Here is a 27,846-nt window from a genome sequence, read left to right as displayed (position 1 = left end):
AACTATCAGATTTTCCAACAAGCATTTGCATGCTTCCTTTCATCTTGCCTTTCCTACCACTACTGCTAGTCTCCTCCAGTTTTTTCCTGTGTCAACTTTTCAGTGCCACCTATATCAGAACAGACATATGGCTCATGAAAAACATGATGCCCTTGTCTTCTCTGTACTCCCCCACGTACCACCTATATCCATCTGTTCTATATTGGTTTTTATTAAGATTAAAAGCTCAAGACAGAATCAGCTTACTGCTCTATGCTGATACAATGCCTAGCACAGTGGAATCCTACTCACGTGCCAGATATGGCCTATAGTATGGTAACATGTAACACAACGTGTATAGACCATGTAATGTATGGTAACACAGTGCAGATCTAATATACGGCCATGTGCATTTTTCGCTTCTTCTGGATAGGAATAGTCTGTGTATCAAAAGAGCCAAGAGGTAGAAATGAACAAAATACACCACTGCTTTTGCTATTTTTATGTAAATCTGAATTTTTAAAGTAAGATAAATATCTTAGAATACAAGCATCCTGATCTATTAGTAGTCACCCACAGAAATGCAAAAAGTCAGTCTAAACTCTGTGGTCATTCTTAGAAGCCTTCCCAAGCACTCTCAGATTCCCCAGTCCATCTGTTGTGAAAAGTTATATATGTATCTTGCTTTATTTTAGCGTAGGTTATTCCATTCTTCTTACAGGAAGAATCATAGAATCATGGAAACTACCATCAGGAAAATATACTGGTGTAGACATCTTTATAACTATACAGCTACACCAGTATTGCTTCTGTTAGTATAACTATTTCAGGCTTCATAACACCTTAACAAGTAGAAGTCAAGGCTGAGTTCAGGTCATTAATTCATAAACTCTTACCATCATCATCGAACCGCCACCCTAAATGAGAATAGTTCAGGAAAGCCTGTATGGTCATTCCCACCTTTAAGCTACCTTAACTGCTGTCCCCATTTTAAAGGTTAGTAATTGTAAAGCATTCTGGAGTCATGCTTGCTGTTTCCCTCATACCTGTGGAGGCAGCACAGTACCAGTGTTCTCCATGGTCACGTCTACATTGTAAGCAAACTATGACAGCTGCTCATGCTGACACACTTGAGTAAGTTTTACTCTAGCAGCAATATCAATGAAATCACAGCAGCAGGGACTCTCTGTCATACAGACCTTCTGTACTTGAGAGCCTGGGCCCTCTGCTGCTATGGTCCAGAATGCTTGAGATACGAAAAAATCATCTTTGTCTTTTGTGGATATTGAAAGGACAGAGACACTCAAATGTGGTGAAATCTACAGTACAAGAAGGTCCAAAACCAAGGTAGTGACATACATGACAAATGCATAAGCAATCCATCAATGAGAACTTTTTGCTTGTTCAGACATATAAACCAAACACAGATTAACCAGTTCTGACTGTGCGAGATACTTTAAATCCATCCTTTTAGGTGATTTAGCAGCATTAGCAAAAGCCTGAACAGCAAAAAAGGGTCAGAAGGGAATTCTACTGCAGTGTCTGCTGAAAACTACAGAAGCTCTCAGTTACGCTTCTGTGGCACGCATCAGTGAAGTGGAAAGAGCTCTAGTTCACTGCCCAGAATGCAAAATAAAAATGAAGAACAGACAGACTGTTCAATGAGGCTCCTGTAACACTCCAAACAACCCTAAAGAAAACCCAAAACCCACAACAAAAAGGTTTGTGTGCTTCAAAGGGTTTTTTTTTTCCCCAGTATAATCAGTTTATCAAGTAGAGAATATTGTGCCCTTCTACAGACCTTAGGTCACCTTCGACCACTCTAACTGTACACTGCCAATAAAACAAAGCATTACAGTGAAACAGTTTAAAACAGACTCAAAAGGTGCATGCAATTCTTAAATGGTGATGCTCTTCCTTCTTGTATACACATACATGTGCATATTTGTATTTTCTAGAGATACACCACAAAGTCACTACTTTTATAAAATGCCTTTTTTTTTGTCAACCAAATTAGCCATATTGCAGTCATATATGAGTCACTCCTTCAGTTCTGCATGAGGCCCTGAGGAACTTATGTATGAAATGAAAGCGCCAGTATGGGTATTATTAAACATCTATTCTCATGTTTAACCAGGAAAGAATAAACATTTACTCACTAAAGTTTACTAGCTCGTGGGAGACACCATGCATTGTGACAGAAGTCCATCCACTGTAGGAAGACACAGTCAATCATGTAATTCCACTTGATCTAATCAGCAGAGAAAAAGGCAATAAATGTTGAAATAAAAGCTGGGCTCTGCCAAAGTTTTTCACATGCTTCCTGGGGGCAAACACAGCTGCAGAAGTGGGGAGGCTTCATTCATTCATGCTACAAGCTCTGAATGATGACCTGGTCCACCCACTGAAACTTCATTCAACTGACAGAGGTAAGCTTGCAATGCTACCTGAATAACAGATTCCCTATAAATTGAAACATTATCGGATGCCAACAGAACAAACCCCTTCAGAAATATTATAAGCCTATTTCTTAAGAGCCCAGAGGCCACTTCACTCTATTCCCTTCAGTCTAAAACAGCTTTAAAGCATTCATATGCTTACTACAGAAATAGTATCTTTGCAGTAGAAAGAAGTGCGATAGCATAAATGAGATTAATTTCCTCATATTTTACCAGTAAAGTCATTGGGCATTTTATACAAAAACTGCTAACACACAAAGAGTTCAAGAACAAAATAACCAATCACAAGTCATTCAAACAGAGCTCAGGATTGTCACCGATGGAGATTTTGGCTTCAAAGCGAGATCACAAATTTCACATGATGTCATTACTAGGGGTTTGCGTACCCTAGTAAAGGCCCAACAGAAGGCAATGATAGCATATCTGTCTGACAAGAAATGCATCTGGAGTTCTCCGCAGGGAGAAAGCATGCATAGGCAAGAAGATACATGGGCATCAAAAGGCAAGCTCAGGGTTTCGTAAAATTAAAAAGGCTTAAACTTGCAAACCTAAATTGCCAAAGCCAAAGGTATAGCCACCCTATTTTATAAAACACACATAAAACCTGGAACATTCATTTTTGTGTTGCTTTCACACAAAAGGCAAGTGACTTTTTTGACAAGTCACTTGCTTATAAAGAATTATCTACATAGGGTCAAAACTGTTGGTTTGTGGTTTTTTCCCCTAATTCTGATCTCCCTATGTGATTTCTCTGCTTCCCACTGCATAGTTTGCTATTAGTATTTATTCATTAGGTTCATATGTAGCTCCTAGTGATTATTTCACAGCAACCATCATGAACAGCATCAGGATCCTGTCATCCAAAGTCTCTGCTATGCACATCCGTACCTCTGATAAGTGCCCTGTCAGGAGCTCTTCTGAAAGGACAAACATCTTCTTCATCCGAGTTTGCAGTGCCATTTACTCCCAGTTTTTAAATCAGAAGTCTGAATCTCAGACCACACCCTGAGAAATAAATCCATATAAACACCAAAATTTCTTACAACAGAGCAGTTATCACTGTTTCATCCAAGGCTGTAGATACTATACACATCTTTCAAGCTGCAGAGGCACATAGGCTGGAAGGACTATCAGAAGACTTGGGAAGGGAAAATACCTGCTATCCCACTACCACCTCCAGTTTACAATTTAACCTAGCTCACACAGTATGTCCAGCAGTATTCCCTATTTTTCAAGAATATGCTAATTAAGACAGCAATACCCTCTCTATTCTCCTTGCCTACACAGGTCCCAGAACATTTTAACTACACTGTAACCAAAGTGGACATATCTAAACATCTAAACGTAGATGCCCCATTACCGGAAGTGTTCAAGGTCAAGTTGAAAGGGGCTTTGAGCAACCTGGTCTAGAAAAAGATGTACTTCCCCAGGCAGGAGCGGTGGTGATCTTTAAAGATCCCTTCCAACCCAAACCCTTCCGTGATTCTATGAAACAGGAACAGCAGTTTTCCACATATTGATGAATACACGGTAAAATCCCACTGCAGACAGAACAAAGTGCTAAGCTTAGCATATACAAGATGATCACAGGAAAATCCAGCAAGCTGTAATCATTAAAAAGGCTTTAAATATTATTATTACTATTACTATTATTATTCTGTGCTCATTACTTTAAATGCCAGTATTGTTTTCTAGGCTGACATTTCCAGGCTTGGGCCATGTCAGTCCTCAAGATAAATTAAAAAAAATAAAAAATAAAAAATCACTGTGATTTATCTTGGAACAAAAGGTCAGTTTTTACCACCTCTGAAGATAATGCATGCAGTTCCATCCCACAGCCAGCCAGTTAGCTCCAAGGCAAACGCACTTCTGAAAATTGGGTCATTTTTTTGTGGTTCATGAAGTCCATTGTTCCCCAAAGTAAATAGCCATTATCCTTAATGATTGAGTAATCACTCCTCTTCCTTAAAGCAAGGCTTTGAAGGTGATAAGGGAAAGGCTGCTTGGTTCAGATAGCCTCAGTGGGAAAGAGCAGCCAGCTTTTGTGCTGTTGTATTTGCAGGAAAACTTGCTCTTGTTTTTATTATAGATAGGTTTGGTTTTGTTTCCCAATGAGAGGAATTGTAGGAATTCAAGAGAGAGTAAAGAACTACCATGAAACCCTACAGCAGGGTATGAAGGCTGCCACACTGCTTCCACTGGCTGCTAAATGTGATGTTAGCTTTAAGATATGAGAAGAAACCAGAGCTCAGGAAAAGGAGCAGTGTCTAAGATGTGCCCCTGGGAAGGCTTCTGGATGTTAAAGGCTCTTGCTCTAGCTCCCTTCTCGGAGCCAGACATTAAGTTTCCCCAAGAGGGCTCCCAGCTCCAGTCAAAAGGCTGTGCTCAGCAATCCTGATTCACCTTTCACTACCCCTGGTTTGACACATCCAGGAAAATATACACTGACCGCATAGTAGAAGCTTTCATAACCTTGTAAAGCCAGCTCTAAAGAGAACGCATAGTGTATCTGACTTGAAAATGCAGATTATTCTTCTTCAGTGCTTTAAAATTGCTTAAAGATGGTATGAAATCCAGCAGGCCAGGAAAGCTCAGCATTCCAGTTCTTGGCTCCCAGTGGGGTTAGGGTCAGTAAAGTTGAGCACTGCCGACTGCTTCTGAGAATCTCATGCAAGGACTGAGTCCAAAACAGGCTAAACTCACTGAATAACTTCTTTAGACTCCTACAGACTTCTTCTGTTCCAGCCCAGACTACTTTAGCATCCTACAGACCAGTGTTTTAGCAATTTACAACCCAACAGCTCTTAAAGTTCTCAGTGTCTCTGAGTGAGAGTAAAAGATGTTGCTATTTCATACTAATTTTCTCAGTGCCTATAGTACATTTGGGACTTGATTTAGTCTGAGTAGCAATGACTGAACCATGCTGCTGCTTTTTACAAACTACTTAAAAGTCTGATGCTGTCACTTAAAATGAGTGTTTGCAAACCCCAAACACATAAGATTATGCACCTTACAGGCTTCACGTAAGTGCAGCTCACATTCTCTACAGAATACAGCCAATTCAGTTAATGAAAAGTAGACACACATCATACAAGTTACCAAGAGCTTTGCTGCACAATCTATTTTGTGCACTGCAAGTGACTCCTATCCAGAAATCCGCGTGTAAGCTACCGTCTGAAGGAAGATATCACACATATTAATTAAGCTACAAATAAATGTCTGAAAGAATTATCAGATATCCAACAAATTCAATCCACCAACATCAAGAAATGTTGCATAATGTGTTGCAGGGAAAGATAACAAAAACTTGACGCTGGAGTACTTGCCTTGATGTAATCCTACTCTGCTGAAAAACTACAGGGTTTCTCCATCATAACGAGGATGAAGTTTTAACACTGCTCTAAGGAAACAGTGGAAAACTTAAAAAAATTGCTTTGACTGTAAAAGTAATCTTTTTTCTGAATTCAAAACTAGCTCTTATTCAGCCATGTTCAGAGTTCAGCACTATTTGTCACACAATTCAGGGCCTGGTTTCAGAAGCTGTCAGGTCTGACTAACCCCAGGGAGCCACAGCCTTGTTGACAGGTGCCAGAGAGACATTAAGCTGACATATTTACAAAGACTGTGAATTATACATGAGTTTCTATATGAACCAGACAGGTTTAATGCACCACACATTCCTCATGTATTACATTTGAGTCTCATAATACAACAATTGCATTTTACTGTTCTGTGAATTTAAGGCCAGTGCAAGCATAAGACTGATATCCCCAGCGACTCATACCCTGCTTCTGAACAGAAAAGCAGCTACAGTTTCTTCCACAGCACTCACATCACTGCACCTGACTAAGAAGGGGCCAAATACCCAAAGGTGCAGGGGTTTCAATTTCCATACTCATGCAGCCCTCAGGCATCCTTCTGAGAGGAAGACAGTTGCCAGATGAAGTCATTGACATGGGATGAGTAACCTAACTTTGCTAAATTATGAGACTGGTCTCCCACAACACTTTGCAGCGACAGAAGAGACTGTCCTACAAAGCTCAGCAGAGCATCTAAGGAGGGTGCTTTCAAGGGAACTTCGCCCACCATGGGGTATTACCTCAGCTACAACTGTATATATATTTTATGATGTGTTGATACAACCTGGGGAGTACACCTATACATCCCCCACTCCAGCTGTATTTCTGCAACACCCCCAACATCTTCACTAAAAAGACTTCTATGTTCAAGAGGCCATTTCCACCCCTTGGTTTCCCCACATAGTAAAATCCTTGAGTTTCTTAATGCAGAGCTTACATGCCCTCTCATGTGCATCTAATCTGTAAGCACTCCAAAAGGTCACTATGCCTGCCATGAGGCTGTTCTGCCCTGATGCTGTGAAATTTCAGCTTCAGCTCAGGGTGTAGAACAAATGTTCCTGTAAAGCATATGCTAGCTTTCAACTGGCTGCATTTGATCATCACCCTTTTCCACCAGCTCTCCAATACTGCTAGAACATCACCTACTTGAATGGCAAGAGCTGCTGGAAGGCTTACAGTGAATAGACTGAGCTGTACAGTGAAGAGTGAAAAAGAAAAAAATAAAAATTAAAAAACAAAAATCACAGCTACTGTCTACCTATCTGACATGGCTGTGATCAATGGATAGGCCAGATCCAGCACCATCGTGTAGACTGCCTTCATAGCATGAAAGCACATCACATCATGCAGACAGCCTGTAGTGGTACACAGTGAAAACACAGCTCCTTGGTAACAGAGATATTTCAAAAGGTCTCAGAAAAAAATTTTTGTATGTGTTTTGCAAGTGAACACATTGCTGAGTGCCTCTTCTGTGATGCGTCTAGCTCTGCAATAGTGACTGCTCACACATTCAGCAGTGTCTTTAAAGTTTAGATCCTCTGATGGGTTATCTGACCACACTCCAAACGATGAACTGCAAATACAGCATCATGAAAGCAGCTTTTCTGCTTTTTACTACCCCATTTGGATATGACTTCAATTGGAAACTGAGCAGGAAGATTATCCAGCTCCAAGCTTTTCTATCCCAATGGTATGACCCTCCATCCCATTTTAATGACATATGAATGCAATTCAAAAGATTATGCAAGTCATTAGTAAACTGAGCTATAATTTTATCATACTGAAAAATGGGTATGATGCACCAATGCAGAAATTTCTCATAGAGGTAGATGTGAATCCAAAGAATGGGGCATAAAGGATTGAAGATAACTCAATAAGGTATTAAAAGCTGAGGTTACATGGAAATAATGTGACTTAATTAAGAGAGAACACAGCCTGACTACAAAAGGTACCTCTTCCAGAAGAGATAACAATGTGAACTACAGCCTTCTGAGGAAGGTGGTGGAATTCCCACCAGGGAAAATATGAAATATTAGATATATCACAAAAATGTGCTGTAGGGAAAACTCTGCTCTGTGCAGGAGACTGCCTGGGCGACCTCAACAGCTTTCTGATGGCTATGAACCATGGCTATGAAAGCAACAGCTTTCAGATGGCTATGAACGCATGATACAATATGAGAGCTTGTCTGTCAGAGACAAATCCAAACCTGAATAGTTGTTTTCATGATGAATTCACATCAGCTCATTCCAAACATGTAATATGACCAGTTCTTCCAGTATGCCATTATTATGCCAGTTCTCTCTCCAAACACTTACTTGTTTGTAATGAACTATGACTGTTACAGGAGAGGGCAGTCCTGGGACTAAGAACATTACTGCACATCTGAGACAGCTAAAATATCCACCACTACACACATAACACTAAATAAAACTTAGTAGAATACATTCAAGTGACATCATTAATCTGCTCTCTATCTGATCATAGTATTTTTAGCAGGTTTTGCTCTAGGTACATTTACATTACAACCCTTATAGCCTCAGTTCTTAAGTGGTAAAGTAAGCAGCGGAGAATAGGAGAGAAGAAAAGTTACTTTAGCATTGTTGCTGGATTAAAATCAGAGAGGAGAGCAGCTACCAAAGAAGTAGTCATAAGTGGAGCTTGCAGGAATGACAAACACAGCATGAGGAACATGGCAATGGCCACCCACCAGTATCTTTTCTTTTGTGGCCACCTCAACTCCATCAAGTCCACGTTTCTGTGTCTACCTAACTCCCTTGTGACAAGATGCTTAAAGCAGAAACCACACACAACAGCCAGTTCTCCCACAAACACATGCCACATGAACGTCATAGCTATGGGTACAAACAAGGACAGCTCTCTGCTCTTGGGTCAGGTTATGGTCAGCTGAGCAGAAACATCTCACACCAGATCCAGCGTCATAAGCCTGTTACTGGATTTGCTGAACTCCTGCTGTGTGAGGTATGCTTTTTACAAGGTTATGATTCAGAAACACACTGAAGGAAGCCACAATCAACAGCTTCTAATGAAAATTACTGTTATTTTTGTTTTCTGCAAGTGAGTATAAGGAGGCACAAGGATGAAATGTGATTGAGCCCGTGAGATTAGCACACAGGTACACTTGTACTTAGGCATTCTTTCCATTTTGCACCGCTTTTGTGTGCCTCAAACCTTTGATCCCCATTGACTACTGACAAACACAGCATTAACAAGCCATAAGTGAATTCATATGGGCTTCCTGTAACTGCTCCTAAGTCAGTGCAAATCAGCCTAATTGTATCAGCAGCCTTCCCCGCTCTCACCTCCACTTTGCAAAGAGTAGACCCTTCCCAGAGGGCCAGTCAACCAGGTGAAGCAAGTGAGTGCATTTCTGCATGTCCCAGTCCACCAGAGGAAGGCAAACACTCGGCTATCTCATGAATAATGCACCATCTCTTTACCCAACTCCAGAGACACACTCCAAATCAGCTTGTGGTCTCTGCAATTATTTTCAATATACTTGGCCAGTCTCTTTGTTAGGCAAATCAAAACACTGCTTTCGAAATTCCCTCTGATCACTTGAAGCTTTCACTCCTTTCTGCTGTACATAATCCAGAAGAAAGGAGACATGATTTTCTAGTCAGTCCAGTTTCATGCTGGTACTACTTGACTGACTTCAGTAGATTTACTCCTCATGTATACTACTGTGACACAGTAAGGTTCAAAGATGGCTTAACAGCATACAGGGATGTACCAGCAACTCAGAAATGAGTCATGAGGAGATCAAGCTGCATGTAGCATCATCAATGCCTTCTAAGCAGATGGTTAAGCACAAAGTATCACAATGAGGACTAAAACAGCCTTTTCTTCTATGTTGTAGAGGTGGAACCCGAAATAATAAACAAGCAGTGCAAGAGAAGAGGGTGAACTCATAGGGGGGTGAAATTACAAAATACTCCTCCACCCTGCAAAAAAATCTTTTTAAATACTGGCTCTCAGCCCAGAGGTTTGACTCCCGGGGATGTGATGTCAGCAAGCCAATGTAATAGCAGAAGCAAACCTTGAAATGCAATGTCAACTCCTCCTTGTAAATCTCATCTAATCCAAAAATATTTCACATGAGAAAAACTTGCATAAAAATAAGCCAAGAGAAGAAAAACATAGCTTAACTATACAAAGCCATGCAAACTCCAGAAATAGCCATGTTAGGAGAAGGCTAAGTTGTTCATTGGGCCAAGTCAAGTAAATCAAGGTGACAGCTCCCTTCAGTCTCCGTTTCAAACCCAGTGTTCAGGAAAGTGCCAGCGTGGGCTGTGAACTAGGTGAGAGATGGGCAATTTGCTGTAAGTTACAAACAAAACATTCTCAATTTTTAATCCAAGTCTGCTTGAGGAGGGGTAGAAAAGAAAGAAAAAGGAGCTGGTTTGTATCTTGGTCCTGCATTTGTGTCACTTGCAGCCATATAAATATTAAATTATGCCTGAAATATTACTTTATTGAATGTCACCCCTTCCCATTGATTGGCTACCCTTAGAGGAAGGTATGTATTTGTAGACTCTTATCTCACAGACCTCAGGTTGAGAAACACTGCTGTACTGTACCTTTAACCCATTTTAAGATGAAGGATCACTCACATCCATGCCATTTTCTAGTTGAAGCCATACCCTTTAATTCACAAAACAGAAATATTGCCCGAGGAAAAGAGAATGCATAGGATTTTTGTCATGCATTCCCACTCTGAAGACTGGTAATAAACAAAAGCTTCAAGAAGGATTCATTAGGACTTAAACATCCTTCTTCCTCCCCTCCAGACGTAAACCCTGCTCATGTAGCCAAGGAATAATCTTAAACCTTGTCTAACCCAGAAGAAACAACACTGAATACATAAAAGCACCACTTAGTTTGTCTCCACTTGGGCCTGGCAGAGCCACAGATCACTCTGAAGACATCCACTGCATCTTAATGTTGATGTTACAGCTCCCACTGAACTCAATGATGTCTCCTCCTGCCACAACATTCCTCCCAGTTCCCCCTTTCCCAGTGCAATGCAAACCTTTCTTCAGGAAAGTCCAGCCCACTCCTCCAAGCTGCCGCAGACCACCCCTCCAAGCTTCATCTCCCTGCCAGGGACTCACCAGTGACCATGACGGCAGCCCCTGCAACACATCCCAGGAGCAGCTGCTGCCCAGTGCTTTCCAGGGAAGCAGCCTATAGCCCAGCCACAGGAGGGAGATGCAGAATGCAGCCCACAGCTGGCAAGGTGGAGAGTCAGAGCCACAACACCCAGCCATACCCTGCTTCCCCTTCCATTTTTTGCAAGCTCAGTCACAGCAGCACAACCTGCTGTGTTAAACCCTCTTGCTCTAGTTCTCTCTCATCCCTTCCCCTGCCAGCCTTTATTTGGCTGGTTTCCTTGGGCCAAATCTGTCAGCATCATGGGTGCTTTTGCACTTTTTGTATTCATCTGTTTTTCCACACTTCTAATGATGGAGGTGTCTCATGCTCAGGCCCTTGAGAGCAGCCCCTTCCCTCTTATTTCACAGAAACATCCTCCTCTTCCAGACTGGTGTTTCCGAGGGCACATTTTCAAAGGCAAGAAATGCCAAAGAATCCTACGTTTCCAACATGAGGCTTCACACAAAACATGGCTTGCCACACTGCTGTGACATTCAAGGAACCTGCAACAAGCATCTGGTTTGGCCAAAGGGGAGCAGAGGGAGAAGAAAAGCCCAGGGTTTCTACACCCAGTCCAGGACTTCAACCACTCAACAGCCCATAGTACTGCCTCCCTTGTTTAAGTGTCCGTTTTCAGCACTGCTTCCAAATGAAGGTAACAAGCCAGACACAAGCCACCGAATGTAAAAAAAATCAGCCACGCAAAGAGCAGTATTAAAGTCTCTGATTTGACTGAAGTTTGCTGCTGTGCAGATGGCAATAGCAACATGGCACAGCTATGGCCCAGTGCACATCTCCAATCAGGTTTTCCACTCTCTTTATCAGACTTCAGTATTTACAGCTTAACCATAAAATCGGCTCCAAGATGAAGCCTGAGAACAAGGCATCAGCCATAAAGCAAACACTAAAAAAGAAAAAAAAATATTTGTTTAAGTATAAAAACCTTGCTCTGGACACAGTTTTCAACCTCACGGAAGTGCTAAGACAATGCAAGTGAATGGGTTTGGCGTTCCATTTCTTGTAATACTCTGTTCAGTGGAAAACCAGCTTCTTTGGGAGTTCTGGACAAAACAATAATTGTTCAACAGAAAATAACTTCAAACAGATGACTTTCTGCCAGTAGCAAATCAGAAGGCTTTCAAGTCTTCTGGTTTTAGGCACATGAAAGTTCATTCAGGGTCATGCCTGGGAGCCCCAACACTGACCAAAGATTTCAGAGACAGTTAAGTTCTTCAGGCCTGTGGATCTTTTAGCACTAATGAATATGGCTAATGAGCTGACTGCCTATTGGTCAAGTGTATCTACTCCACTGCTTTTCACCAACAGGAAGAGGGATGAGGTGCCTAAGAGTCCTACCCCGCCAGATGGAAAACCTCCTTCCTGTACTTAACCCAAAACACCCACTGCTGTACTGAGGCAGTCCATAAAGACAACAGTGTGCAGCATGCCTGACATAAGGATTCACAAATCCCATTCACCTCCTTTCTCCTCCTTTAATCCAAACACCACCTCACTCTCTGGAAGGGCCCTGCACCCTAATGCTGCCTCCAATTACTTACCCCAGTATATGTGCTTCAAATCAACGGGCTCTGACACCTGTACCTATTAACAGGGTTGAAAGTTTTTCTATCACTGTGAAACTTTTCATGGGAGATGTGAAAAAGCTCAGTAGAAAAGGATTTTCACAGCTGGGTTAAGGGTTATAGGATCTGCAAAGCTGGGAACAAGAGGCACATGGGCTCCTGTCCCTGGCTGCCCAAAGTGTTCTTCACCTGCTCCACCTTTGTGTAATTTAATCCCAAGGAGGAATAACTAAAACAGACTGCATCCGTATTTTTTGAAAGAGTCTGAGTTGCATGAACACACAGGGAGTCACTAGCATGAACACAAAAGATTAAATTCCTACAGGTGATCTAGAGGTAAATCTCCGATTAATCCACGCAGGTCTTTTTTCTGGCTTTTGTGTCTGAAAAACAACAGGCCAGTTGCAACTATAATCCTACCAAAATAAACATTTGAGTAGAAATACCTTGTTTTGATGTAGGGCCCCAGATTTTCACTATCTTGCAGCCTATGAAGCAATTTACAGTTGCTCGAACATTCCAAAGAAAAAGAAACAAGACCCAAGATTGACAACTCGTGGCATTTTGAATGAATTATTCTCCAGTAACTTTAAATAAAGCATATTGTTCCCCACATCATCCATGGTATTTTAATTAATATCCTAACTACTGTCCATATCAATCCGTCTCTCATAGCCTTGTAATTACAGGTTTAGAGACTGGCACATTACAGCTGCATTAAATCAGAAAAGAGGCTCATGGTACACAGATCTCCAATCAGAGCTAGAGAGTCTATCTTGGTCTGAAGCTGCTTTTCTGATTTCCCATTCTCCGTGGTTTCCCCACCCCCAAGTAACTACAGTTTGCTGTGAGCAAATTGAAGTAGCACGATTTCCCACACTTTTAATTTCCGTAGTATTAGTTTCAGGTTCTAACAGGCTTTACAGTAAATAGATAGGTGAGAAAAAGATGGAAAGACTGAAAAGGTAATTTCATTACTAGACATATGTATTCTGTGAGCAATACTCAGTTCCAAAATAAATATATTTTTACTTGCTATCAGGACTTAAATACAATATTCTCTGTTTTTCCTGCACCAACAGTTGTAGCAACTTCACAAGCCTATCTGAAGTTTGTTCTAGAGATTTATCTGATACACAGACAAAGAATATGTACATATGTTTACATTCATTACAACCATGAGAGTATAATCTGTATAATCTGCTTGGTTCCTACACTCAGAGTTCCCAGCTATAAGCACCACATAATCCACACAGAATTTAGGCTAGCATACTTTGACCAGACAGACAATTATAAAAACCTAGAAGTACCCATAATCCTTGCCCTGGTCCAGAACTGTGGTACAAACGTCTGACACTTGTGACCAGGAAACTTCACAATAGCACAGGTACGACCTGCCAGAAGGACTCTGAAAACACAGTCCCCTCAAATAGAAGGCCAAAGCCATGTCCTTTCAGTGCCATGGTAAAATATATATTCTTTAGGAATAAAAAGAAAACCTGATACTTATACTCCCATGCTATTAAATTAACCTTACAACAGAGGCTCTGGGATGATTCTGCCCAATGCAGGAGGCCGTTCACTCTACAGGGCAGAAAAATCACCTAGACCTGAAATTAGGTATCTTTCTACATTTGAGCACCTCCTAACAACAGCTGCAAATCTGAACTTGCTCTCATCAGCTTAAGGTGATGCCCCAAGTTGTATTTGCAACCAACATTACACATGCGTATGCTATTGTCTCTGTCTTCCAAAAAAGGAGTTGTTCTGGTCAGACCAGAAAAGCCCTGCCCATTTGCTAAAGGGGTGTACCATTGTATAGAGTGCCTAATATATTCTAAAGACAAACTCTATACATCACTGAAAATAAACATACAAGTCTCCTACCTGCTGAGCCGTCGCTGCTCATAGCAAGCTGGTTTAATAAGGGGGTTTTGTAGCATCTGTTAAATAAAGCTCCAATGCTGGAAAGATAATTACTAGCATTAATAACTCACAAAATATTTAGCACCAGATGCAATCCTCAAACACAGCACAGCCATGGATCACTCAATCCCAGCCACAAATCTTCAGCAGAGAAGAGAGTTCTTCGAAACAGTCCTTGTAATTCCTTCACAAGCTGCCCCATATACATTGGAAAGGGATATCAACAAGAAGAGTGTAGAGCTCATTACTAACTGGGAATCGGGTTTCCCCGCAATGTCCCCACTCTTCTCTTCCCACCCTGGTTTTAGATCACCTGCACAACCATCCAGGGAAAAGCCCTGATGAGAATGACAGAGATCAATCCTCTTCCAGCAGCTCAGGTACGTTTGTCCTGGATTACAACAGCATTGAGCCACAGTGAGTCCCACAGTGAACGAGCAGATATCAGAGGACCCATAACCACTTTCTCACGCAAGCTTCAGCAAGTCTCTTAGCACCCATGTGCTCCTTCATCCCTGATCTGTAGTTTCGGTAATCCTGAAAAATGAAACCAGCTTCAGGAAAGCACAGAAGTAAGACCTAATTAAAACACACAATCTGTATTACAGAGAATGAAAGCGCAGGACAGGAATCCTCAAGCTGATTCCGATCATGCCACTCTTGCTTAGATCAAGTATGAGTCTCATCAAACACACATCAAGGGTACAATGCAACTATATTGTCCCCACCCGGCATATGAGGGGTCAGTTCTCTCTGCGCACAGATGGCTGCAGGCATAGGCTCAGCAGCTGCTGAAACATCTGTGCCCATCAGCCTTGTGAAGGATCACCTTCACCTATGTTAACAAATCTGTAATTTCAAACAATCACAGTATCAACACAATTAAATTTATATGAAGAGCTGCAAGACAGCACTATGATCAAAGGCATAAATCTGCTAGCTAGCATCAAACCTCACAACCAAACAGATCAGTATTTATGAGATAGAAGTGAGATGGCTTATGAACACAGGTTTTCCTCATTTTAGGCATACAATGTGTCAAAGTGTTTTTCCCTAATAGGTGGTGGACTCCAGTAAAAATTATAGGCAGAATTACATTTCAGGTCCACGGTTCTCTCAAGCTACACCAATAGTCATAAACCATGCCCAAATGTACTTTGGCTAGTTTAGCAAACATGTTACACCTGCAAACCAAGCATGTAATGACACAGATTTTAAGTAGAATTCGTCAGCAACATAAATAATGAGTCCTGCCTGTTAACCAAGGATACTAAATTCAGGACGTCTTCTCTTGCATTTGGATAATTCTGTATCCACAAACTAGTTTCAGGGAGTGCTGCTTAGCACTGCACCCGAGAAACGAGCCTTTATCAGAACATCTCATACTGTTTAACCACAAAACATCTTTCACAACACTAACTTGTCAAGTTCCTTCAAGGCAAGCAGCAAGTCACAAAAGAGTTCTGCAAGCTCTATCATGCTCATTTAGTGATAGACCTTCATAGGCTATGGCTAATGCTTCTAAGTACCTCTGCTCCAAATATTTTCCACCTTATGTTTTATTCCTGCAGACATGCTGCTGCAACATGGTATAGAAGCACAACTGCATCACACTGTGGAATTGCACAGATGTAGCTATATCTTCAGATTTTTTTGATGAATGGTACAAAAGCAGTTTGCAAGCAAATTCCTACTTACATGAATTATCGCACCTGACAAATATTCCCTGTAAGGAACTGGGGATTTTGTCTTCAAGGAGACTACTGAAGCAAAGGTCTACAGAACCATGTCCCAAGACTCTCACCAATCATTTCCTAAATGACAGCGATGCCTTTGCTGAGAGGACACAGATTTGCAGGGCAGGCTTTTCTCTCTGCAGCATGGTCAGTTTTTCTTATAGGCCACATGTTCTCAGTAACATCACATAAATTATAACTATTTCCTTCAATCCAGTAAAGCTTTACTTGCATTCACAATGGAGCAAGCAGGATCAGAATCCAAACTTTTACATGCATTTTTCAGGTATGTTTCTAGAATTTACTTTAACACGCATGAGCTTGGCTGCAACTGCTTCAGATATTCTCCCAGCTATTCTCTCTCCCCTTTCCTATCCCCACACCACACAGTAACAGTTGCATTGTCTTGTATGGGCTGAGGAAGTAAAGGAAGGGGAGGAACTTCCAGGAATTTTAAATTTATATATTTTTCACCCTAATGTTGGGGATTTTTTTTAATTTTTATACATCTATTGAACTATATGTAATGCATATGTATAGATACCATGAATTCTGAGTGCTTAGTTTAGCCTTCAGTTTCACATTTTTTAGCACCATCACTCTAGCACAGCAAAGATAACTACTATTTTGTCCTTCTCTCTCCTTGTTTAACTCTATTTGGATTTTGAAAGCTCTCTATATTAAGGCTTCTCATTAGCCGTGTGAAGCCCAGTACCCTAGAGACAGTATTTAATTCAACCATGACCTCCCTCCTGGGCATTTCCTCACAAAAAATGGCCAGATGGAAGAGCTGAAGACTGCCAAGCATTCACTGCAAGGAAGTGCCAAAACAAGGGTCTTTATTGCTGATAAAAGCCATGGAAATATCAGAATGCAAAACAAAGTTGCTACCTTTTTTTTTTCCACCTCCATCTGCTTCACTAAAGCTGTGACTACTGCTGTGATGGAATTGAAGGCATCGGTTTTCACCCTGAGGTTAAACTCTAGCACAGTACCAAATGACAGAAGTAATTTTACTTCCTTTGTTAAATCATTATCTTTATTCTTATATTACTACTAACCAAGTTCCTCACACCATGTTCTCATTTTCTGTGCTCTTCACCATAATCATACTTAGATGAGTTATGCCGGATAAACAATAACTTTCATCATTAGCCCTGTCTGGGCTAAACTGAAGGATGCTATTATCTCTTTCCAAAGGAGAAGAGGGGATAAACTCTTCCCCTCCTCCACAATTTCCTAGAATTCCTGTTACCCTTGGGCTCAGACCTGTGTATCAATAAGATCTGGTGTTTATCCTATCCTGGATGCCAGTTCCACCATCTGGAAGTGCAGCTATTAGAGGCAACTTCAGTTCAAGAATAATTACACTTGCCAGATACATGAGTCTTGTCTGACACTGCTGGTCAGAGCCAACTGCGCAGTGCAGCAGTCCTAGCTTCCTCAGTTCTTCATCACCAGGTTTTTAGCATGGACAGCTTCAGAACAAGCACACAAAAAACCTCCTTACACCTTTTGGGGGCCTTGGCTCAAAGGCCTCAAAAAATTACAGCAACTCAAAAGCCAACCGCATGCTGGGCTGCATCAAAAGGAGTGTGACCAGCAGGTTGAGGAAGGCAATTCTGCCCCCGTTCTCCTCCCATGAGACCCCACCGGCAGTACTGTGTCCAGCTCTGGGGCCCCAACATAAGGACATGGGCTCATTGTAGCATGTCCAGAGGAGGGCACAAAGATGGTGAGAGGGCTGGCACACCACTCCTATGATCACAGGCTGAGAGAGTTGGGCTTGTTCAGCCTGGAGAAGAGAAAGCTCAGGGGACACCTTGTAGCAGTCTTCCAGTATCTAGAGGGGGCTGACAAGAAATCTAAAGAGGGGCTTTTCACAAGGGCATGTAACAGGAAAAGGGGGAATGGCCTCAAGCTGAAAGAAGAGAGATTTAGATATTAGGAAGAAATTCTTTACTGTGAGGGTGGTGAGGCACTGGCACAGGTTGCCTAGAGAAGTTGTGGCTATCCCCATCCCTGGCAGTGCTCAAGGCCAGGTTGGACTGGGCTCTGAGCAACCAGATCTAGTGGAAGGTGTCCCTGCCTGTGGTGGGGTGGTTGGAACTAGATGAGCTTTAAGGTCCCTTCCAACCCAAACCATTTTATGTTTCCTCTACGTGTCCACAACAACAAGCCAACCTGAATTAATACGTCACTCACCTTTATGCAGAGTACAGTTATATGAACACATCTACAGCTGGACTATATCAGCAACATGGACACATTCATACTAGCCGAACACTAAATATATATGCAACCAACAATTTATGCCTGCACAGGAATAACCTGCTCCAAATACAGATGCCATTATGCCAGTGGAACAGGAGTCACACCAGATGGACTTCTAATGGCCATGCAGCAATTATTACATTAAAGAAACCATACCCCTTGCAGTCATAATTATACTGGTAAAAAGAAAAAAAAAAACAACAGCAACAAAAAAAAAAAAAAAAAAACCCAACAAAAAACTATGTGCAGACCAGGCCTTAAATGAATTTAGGGAACCTACAGAAGGGATTGCTCCTGTTTAATTACATAGGCATCTAAATCAATTTGTTTAAATCAGGACTTAAGACCTGAAATCTTTTTTTTTTTCTTGTGAAGAGCACAGAATCATAGAATAGTTAGGGTTGGAAAAGACCTTAAGATCATCTAGTCCCACCCCCCTGCCATGGGCAGGGACACCTCACACTAAACCATCTCACCCAAAAAGCATGGTTTTCTTACCTACATGCTGACCTTATAAATGAAGTCCCCGACTGCCAACTCCCTCTTATGAGCTAAGAATTTTATTGTAGGAATAATAAACAAAAAGCAGTAGGGTAAATGCTTCTGCTTTGGTGGTTGAGGAAACCAGAACAATTAACAGCAACTCCGGATAACGCTGTGGCAAACTGATACAGTGAAGTGTGTTGTTGCATTGCAGTAGCCTGTGAAAAACACCAGACTTGGCCTTCCTAGGAATTTAACTCCATTTTTATTCTCCATGCTTTGCCACTACTTTGTTAAATGGGCAAAATCTATTGCATATACAAAGAAAATGACAAAGTTTTAAAATGCTCCAACACAATTTACCTAGCTCTCAAACAAAAGCAGATAGAACAACATATTTAGCATCTTGCAAGGTTTTTACCCTGCCTCCATCAGGGGCTGTGCTCGACTATCCATATCAGGGGTCATACAGCAAGCCTCTCTATTATGTAGTGTCAATTTTGGGCATAAGAGGGCTTTAAGGAAAGAGAAAATCAAAAGAGAGAGAGAAAAAGAGAGAGAAGAAGCAACAGTGAAAATCTTGAAAATACAGTGATTTTACTTGCCAAATGTGTTTTCCTTCCTCCACATTTACCTACACATTCTTCCTTAATTCCCCTATTACTTAATAGTTTTCCAAAACCTGTAACAACAGAAGACACAAGTCCTTCCTTTACCTACACCACTGAGCACTCAGCAAGACAAGTCCACAAAAACAAGCAACAAGAGAGAAAGTAATGGAGGGCAGGTCTATTAAGAGGCATCAGACAGCCCACTACAGCTAGTGTTATGGTGGCAGCTGCCTATCAGAATGAAGGCACAAAGCTATGCAAGAAAAGAAAATAAAAGATCTGTTTTCTGCTGTTCCCCATGTTACAGGGATGAAATAATTTACTCCAGAAGTTAGATAATTCCAGTGTTTGGCCTGAGCACAGCTCTAACAGTGTAAAAACATTTTATCAGGACCTTCTTGTGGTTGAGTCACCATCCCTTGAGGTATTGGAAACACATGCAGATGTGGCACATAGGGACATGGTTTAGTGGTACATTTGGCAATGTTAGGTTTACAGCTGGACTCGATCTTAAAGGTCTTTTCCAACCTAAATGATTCTATGATTTGAAGAAATCTATGCTACATATTTTGTTTTTGTAGCAGCATCCACAGAGCACTTGTGCCATTTTAAAAAGTTGCAGAAGATGCCCTCTACAAGATGGCCACTCTACCAACTGTGCCAGCAGGAGAAATACAAAAGGTAATCCTCACTAGCACAGTCACAGGCTAGACACCCATGCCCACACCTTTAGCAATAATGCCTTTGCTCATGGGAGATGATTTTAGTATTTCCAGCCCTTTTCTAGTTAACACCACATTAGTCAAAACTCTCTCAGCCATGCCAGAAGCCACACCCAAGAGAGCTACTTGCCTCTTTCAGGCATTTTCAATATCAAATCAAGACATTGTGGCACTGCTAATGCTAGTGTGTCACTGTTAACATTGACAAGGATGCCCTGAGAGGGCCTGTGCTGGAAATAGCCCTAGCGTGAGCTACTCTTTGAATAGCACTTTTTCCAGTACCGCAGACAGTAGGAAAAATAGCTGCATTTCTCACCACTGCTAACACCAGTGGAAGACCAGAATAGTGCAAGAACAGTGTCCAAAGTGCAGTAAAGCAGGGAAAGGCCATAAGGACTTGCCTAAAGATCAGAAGGAAAAAAAAAAAAAAAAGGAGGAAAAAAGAACACAAAACCACCTGTATTTAAAAGAAAGCCAGATTTCCATTCAAAGTATCACCACCCTGACTATGGTCTCTGCCTAACAAAGTGTGCCAGATCAAAAGTTGGCAGTAGCAGACACCAGTGCCATTCTGGCTTCCTTCACTACTCCTGTGCCAAAGGTCCAAGCCCCTTGCAGCCAAGCAGATGGAAGGAGGGCATTCATGCTCCAGCATTACACTTTGCCATTTAAATAACAGGGAGAAGTAGGACAGCTGAGGGCTTGGGCACACGTTTGTTTCAGCCAACTCAACTACAGGGCAACCTCTGACAGGGGATGGTAACTTGCTAAACCTGCAAGATGCTGCTTTCCACATCTCTACGGACTGCTCTGAGTGGGCACAAGACTAGACCTGCAGCAGTCCTCAAGAGGTGCAGCCCATTCTGCTTCAGCTGCCCACGCTGGTCCGGAGACAGCAACACAGCAACTTGTCTGCAGCCTTCTGGGATCCCCAAGGCCAAGCATTCCATTTAAAAACAGTATGGAGGAAACTGCAGCAACACAAACAGACCCAACTGGATACAGGATCACAGTGGTGGTCTTCATAGAATCATACATTCAGGTAGGTTGGAAAAGACCTTTAAGATCATCAAGACCAACTGTTATCCCAGGACTGCCATGTCTGTCACTGAGGGCCTCATCTACATGAACTCACACGGCCGATAACTCCATCATTTCCTCGGGCAGCTTGTTCCAATGTCCAACTACCCCTTCAGTAAAAAACTGTTTCCTATCATGCCTAACATTGTTTAATACAACCACTTCAATTGCAGCAAATGTGGGTACATCATCATGGCATGAGCTTAATACCCCAGTGTTCCAAGTCTGGTCCATACTGGGCTCCAAACCTACTCTCACCACTGTAGCAACAGAACTGGTGATTACTTAAAGACAGAGTAGGACAACTGGGGAAATTGAAAACATGCCTTTGATTTGAAGGTCAAGAAGGAAATGAGAGGAGGAAAGGAAGATGTCTTTTTTTATTATTTTTTACTTGTTTGTTTTTTAAGCAGTACCTGAACAGTGCTTGTTACCTTAACTGTCTCAGAGGCCCAAATCCCACAGTATCTCTGTAGGAGTTTTACAGGAAGAACACTGGAAATAAAGGTCTGCAGTACTGAAAGAAAAAGATCGATGGAAGAGCTGGGTGCCATTTTCTGTGGTATACCAGCATCACTCAAGTCAAAAGATGACCTGCAGCCGATTGCCAGCAGGCTCTTTAGACTGACTTTCTAGTATGTGCAAAAAAAAGGCACCATAGCCTTTGCTAGCCCTGGTGATTAAAGATAGACAGCACTTCAGCTGACTTTCTTTTGCAATAAGATGACCATAATTCACTTTTAATACGCTGCAAAGTCATCTGCCAAGTACAAGAGCGTGTTCTGCTGAAAGTCCCTACTATTAGGTCAAATTTAAACTCAATATTGCAGGACAGATATTACATTGCTATTAATAATAAATAATCACGATAATGTTTTCCCTTAATAGAGCATCTCATCCCAAAGGATCCTAACCACTTTACAAAGTCTGGACCAAGTTCTATCCACTGCTACAACCCTGTACCCTCTGCCTGATTTGCATAGGTGCAGAGAAATGCAGAAATCAGAGATTGCATCAGATCTATGAATTACTTCACTACAGCTGATGTTCCTCCCACTTCAGGGGTAAATCAAGCAGTAACACTGCCAATGCCTTAAGGAGTTCTCACAAACATATTCCAGAGAGCAGGCCTGCACTGCATACCTGTGCAATGCCAGTACTTTCCCGTGAATGTAAGTATCTGAGCAGTGCTATTTATGTTTCTCTCTGAATAAAGATGCTCCTTCATGACCAGACCACAATCAAGTACATAAGAAGCACTGATCAGCAAATAAATTTAAGTGCTCCTTAAGAGGAACAGCTTCCAAAGGGCTGAGAAAGTCATGCTCTATAGAGAGTCCAGATAGAATCCTACCATGCACTATTACCATATAAACATTTTCAAAAGTAATACTACATAGACATGGCTGTGAACACATGCTGTGAATATTCAGCACACAGCTCAGTGTTCCCATCCTTAAGCTGAGAGCAAGTAAAACCATTGTAAATAGAATTAAGCGTAACATCTCCAGAGACATGCTATTAAAACATCTGGCATTTGATTCTTCCCAAAAGCAAGACCATTTGCTCCCCAGGTTCACTTATGTGAACCTCAGGAATAACTTCCCTCTAGCCGAGTTGACTTAACTCAAGCATCAACACAACCAGGCACACAGAAATCTCTGCACCTTCCCCTTCAAATATAGGATTAAATGTCATCAAGGACTTCCCAACACCACCTGTAGCAAATCACTTCACCTGATGTGGCAGCTATTTAGTCACACAGGGGAACCATTTCAGTCAGGATCCAAAGAATGTCATATTTAACTGAACAAGGGGAGGGATTACACTGTGAAAAGTCTTAAATTGACAGTTTTGATTTAGGTGGAGGGTCATATTGTCTGCACCAGCAACTTTTCTGATGCTGAACATGAATAGGCACTCTGGTTTTGTCCCTGTATGCAAACACGTCTCCCATGCCTGATCAGGTTTGGGATACAGCTGTACTGCCGGTGCATGTGGGCAAGGGAAAAGCAGACCACTTCTAGCAAACACACCAAATTTTTCAGCCCTGTGAGAAGGAAAAGCATCCTTATCCAACACTGAGGCTGTTTTCTGGTCTTATCTAAACATTCACCCATTGATCTTTCTTGACCACCAAGCAGCACATCAGTTGGGATATCAGTTTTCTTACAGAGAATGAGTACAAACAGCAATAAACAAAGGAGCTCCTAAGCAAGGAGGACAGAGGCAGAAAAGAGTCAATCAGCTCCATTTTGCAGAATCAAACTAAGGAATTTTCACACAAAAGTGTGAGAGGCCATCAGTCTACTTCGTGTTTTATAAAGCCACGGGTTTTATTCATACTTTATGCCATCATCTGAACAAGCCGGGTTTCAGCTCACTGGAACTTGGTCTGTTGCAGTTGACTTATGCACTGTTGGTCTGCCTCTTAAGAAAACTGCCATACAGAGTCAGATCCAGCTCAGGATCCTCTTTCTAACAGAGCCGAGCAGCTGAGGCATAAAGAAAAAGTTAACAGGGCAAGTTTAAAGCTGCATTTCTCCCATTTTCTCCCCTCAACAGCTTCCAGGAAACCACAGGTTGGGGACTTCCTCTGCTAGGGCGTGCATTCACACATTTGTGCTTTAATAGCAGTTGATGGGTCACTGTGCCAAAAAGACATTTCAAGCAGCAATAAATCTACATGTCAGATGTATCAGTGAAAACAAAGCAACAGAGCTTTTCCCACTGCATGGTCCGAGTTAAACACAGCTGCAGGGACACCTGTTTTACCCCACCTTTACCTCCAGAATCCACACCAGAAATACATCAGAGTGGATATGAACTATTACACTATGATATGCAAATTCATAGTGTAAACGCAGCTCTAGATGGATGACAAAAACACCACCAACTCCTTCTTCCACTTTTATGTTTTAGTAATGAAACTTCCCCAAATGAAAACACAGCTCTGGGCAATAAGCCAGCTTAAAATAAAATACAGATACAGAAGAGCTGGTCCCTGTCTCTTCCCAGGCCAGATATGGTTCCTCTCATATGCCTCCTCTCATATGAAAGCCAGACCCTGGAGTATTAACAAATAACTCATGTCGGTTTTAACCTTTTTGCTGCAATGCAAGGCATCATGTTTAGACCTCCTGAAGCCTCCATCTATGAATAAAACCCCTGGTATCCCTGTCTGTGCCCAATAGACAGCTGCTGCATAAAATTCTGTGTGAGAAATCTCAAGAGGAAAAAAAAAACCAATCAAGTTGAAAACAGGAAAAAAGGTAAGGCCCACATCCTTTCCTTATCATAGTAAGGAATGTTTTTCCAGCTTCTGGTTTCCTCAGTTTACACAGCATCACTCCTGCCTACCACAGGCTTTTGAAGCCCCTCTCTGATGAATGCAATTGCAACCCTCCCCTCAAAACAGAAAAATCAGCGATTAAAGCAAAATAATCACTCCAAGGCACAGCAGTTCCCAAACTATGAAGTACAAGCAGGACCAGGAGAAGGAGCTGCCAGCAGGGAGGAACCACTGCTCTAGCCCCATTTGCACCTGTATGAACATGCAAGAACTTTCATTACGATAGACCCAATGCCTGAATTTAAAAGAAAAAAAAGGTAAAAAATTAACTCTGAAATAACTGGGGGAAGTGTTATTCATAACCAAAGAGATTTCTGTAAATAAAAATCCTCTAAGTAATCTACTACGGGAAAAAAAACACCACATATCGCACATTGTCACCTTTAGCATGTTTAATCCCCATTTAATGGTCATTCATGAGTTTTCAAACACATTTTACTACCCCTGCAACATACAAATAACTGACTGTTGGAGAACAGGAGGAAACCAAATCAACTAGAGATAAAGGGGAACTGAGAATAGTACAGTACTAATGAATTGGGAGAAAACACCTTTCTTTATTCCTCCAGTCAGTTGCTAGCAGATTGCATCAGCAAGAAGTTATCAGTAGCATCTCAGCTACATCAATTGTCAGCACCATTCATAAATTCAGCACATGCTCAAGAACATTTTTTTTTTCTTAAGTCCTCGAGAAAGATCACACCAATTGTATTTTTTTATTATTTCAGAAATTTTATTCTCGTACCAGATGCCCTGTATCTGTCTGAAACCTCATGGGGCTCTACTTTCATAAAGCTCAGGCAAGCCAGGGCACTTCCCTGATCAACACCTGCAGGAAAGAGCGTCACAGGAAAACTGACACAACTGTCACCAAATAAACGTGGGTCAAAGATGAAACCTCATTACCTTGTCTTTCATGTATGTTTTGCGGGATATGTATTTCTACATTACAAACCCATTTGCACACCATTCTGGCAAGCAAATCAGGCTTCTGGTGCACATGTTGTATCTTGAGGAAAAAAAGTCAAATGTGTATTATAAATAACAAGCAAATGCTCTGACTCAAAGACAAGCATTTCCAAGTAGAGAAAGCAATGTTGAGAAAGGCTTCCAGGCAAATGCCTACCCTGTAGTTAAGGTTTTGTACGTACTGCCTGAATTCCCTTAATAGCTTAATTTTAGAGGTTGAAAACACTAGCTAGCTGTGATAGTAGGAGCATTTGAATGGTAACAGATTCTAATGAGTATGCCAGTAGCAATGGAACACTACAACATGCCACACACATTTATGAGGCTGAAAGTGATAGCCATCAGCCTACATAGCTGCAGCCCCAGAGCCAAACTAGCCAACCTGACCCGTCAGCCTCAAAGTGCTCCGAAACAGTAACTCACAGCATTTTACCCTTTCCCACCTATATTTGTAGGGACAAATTAAGACTTCCTTACTCCACAGGATACTCCCACTAAAACCCTTCAGAAAGCAGGTGTCCAAGGACCAGACATCACAAAACTGGAAAAGCAAAGCCCAGACATAGGCTCACACAAGAGACAGTCAGATGCGGCCCACTTCTGCGCGCCTGTAACCAGAGACGCTTATAACAGTGCATGCCTACTTTTTCAGTCCCTCCTTCCCTTTGTACGTGAACTTAATTAAGCCACGGCTCTAACATCTCCTCTGCTGCCACCGTTTCCTGCCTCCCTCCCCGGTCTGCCGCCGGGGCTCGAGCCGGCACCCCGAGCCTCCGAGCAGCCTAGGGTCCCCAAGGCAGGAGCGATGCTCGGCTCCCCTCTCCCTTGCCCTCTCCCTCGCTTATGAGCACCGCCAGCCAGACGCAGGCAGGGTGGTTATTTACCGCGGCTTTCTCCTTCTTACCGCGACACGGGTGGCACCTGCTCCCCCCCCCACACGCCGTATGGGCTGGATGTCAGGCCCGGCCCTGCCCGGGCTCGCCAAAGCATCCCGGAGGGGTGGGTTCCCGCTACCAGGGACCACGCCGGCGCGGTCCGGGGATGCGGGATGTCACAGCGGGCCACGCCAACGCCATCCACCCGCCGGCGCTCGGCCTGCGACAGCAGCGACTGCCGGGCTCGGCGGACCCCTCTCTAAATAAACGGGGAACCGGGGGAAGAGGGAAGCATAGCAAAGGAAAAACTCGGCGCTCAGGTGGGGTGTCACTGCACCCGAAGACCGGCTCCGGAGCCGGACGGTCCCCCCAGTCCCCTGTACTCACCCAGGGTCTTAACGGCGACCTGCCGGGTGAGCGGCGGCGGCAAGTTGACGCAGACCAGGTCGACGTCCTGGTGCAGCAGCACCTCATCGATGCGGCTCGTGTAGAAGGGGACGCTCATCTCCTTGGCCAGCTCCTCCGCCTCCTCGGGCGTGCGGCCCCACAGAGCCTTCACGGCGAAGCCCTCCGCCTTCAGCAGCGGCACGATCACCCGCGCCGTCAGGCCGGTGCCGAACACCCCCACCCCAGGCAGCATGGCGGCGGCGGCGAGGGGCGAGGCGAGGCGGCACGGCACGGCGAGGAGCTCCCTCCTTCCCTCAGCGCCGCCCGGGGCGGGCGGGAGAGGGAGGCAGCCCCCGCTGGTTACTGCTGCCACCGGGGCCGGGACCAGCCGCCCCCCGCCTTAGCAGCGCCTCGGCCACCGGCTGCCCCGCCATGCCCGCACCATCACACACGCCTCAGCCGAGGCGCCGGCGCTGCCCGCCCCCACTCCGGACGCGGGGCGGGCGGGCGGGCTGGCAGTGGTGACCGCCCTCCCCGGCGGCGAAGGCCAACAAGCGCGGGGCTCACCGCCTCTCCTCTGCCATATTCGCCGCCGGCGCCCGCTCGCCACGGGGGGGTGGAGCCTCGCTGTCACCTCCCGGCGGTTTCTGCACCGCTCGCCCCGCCCCTGGCGCACCATTGGCAGCAGCCCGCTCCGGCCCCGCCCCGGCCCCGCCCCGGCCCTGCGGGGCGCCCCCAGGGAGGCTTTGGCCGCCCCGTCGCCGGCCGCCTGGCGGAGCCGGAGGTTGGAGGGCGGGCGGGTCCAGCAGCAGCCCCAGCTGAGGGGCTGTGGTGATGGGCAGTCGTGAGTCAGGCCCGGTAAAGGCACGGGAGAGC

The 27,846-nt window shown here is 43.4% G+C and overlaps 1 protein-coding gene across 1 annotated transcript in view; it reads right to left on the bottom strand.

Annotated features, from left to right (window-relative positions):
• Positions 1–27,446, bottom strand: part of GFOD1 (Gfo/Idh/MocA-like oxidoreductase domain containing 1) — a 75,517-nt gene extending 48,071 nt beyond the window's left edge. Inside the window, exon 1 of the mRNA XM_061346440.1 lies at positions 26,971–27,446. Within this exon, the coding sequence (XP_061202424.1) occupies positions 26,971–27,223 (253 nt within the window). The 5' untranslated portion in view covers positions 27,224–27,446. The remainder of the gene's footprint in view (positions 1–26,970) is intronic.
• Positions 27,447–27,846: the final 400 nt, after the last annotated feature.

The sequence above is a fragment of the Neopsephotus bourkii genome, unplaced genomic scaffold (assembly GCF_033783945.1).
Source record: "Neopsephotus bourkii isolate Nb327-2 ecotype Australia unplaced genomic scaffold, CSIRO-AGI_Nbou_v1 NB_272, whole genome shotgun sequence".
In the NCBI taxonomy this organism is placed as follows: domain Eukaryota; kingdom Metazoa; phylum Chordata; class Aves; order Psittaciformes; family Psittacidae; genus Neopsephotus; species Neopsephotus bourkii.
Note: the sequence above shows the minus strand (reverse complement) of the source record. Positions and strands in the feature narration are given on the sequence as shown.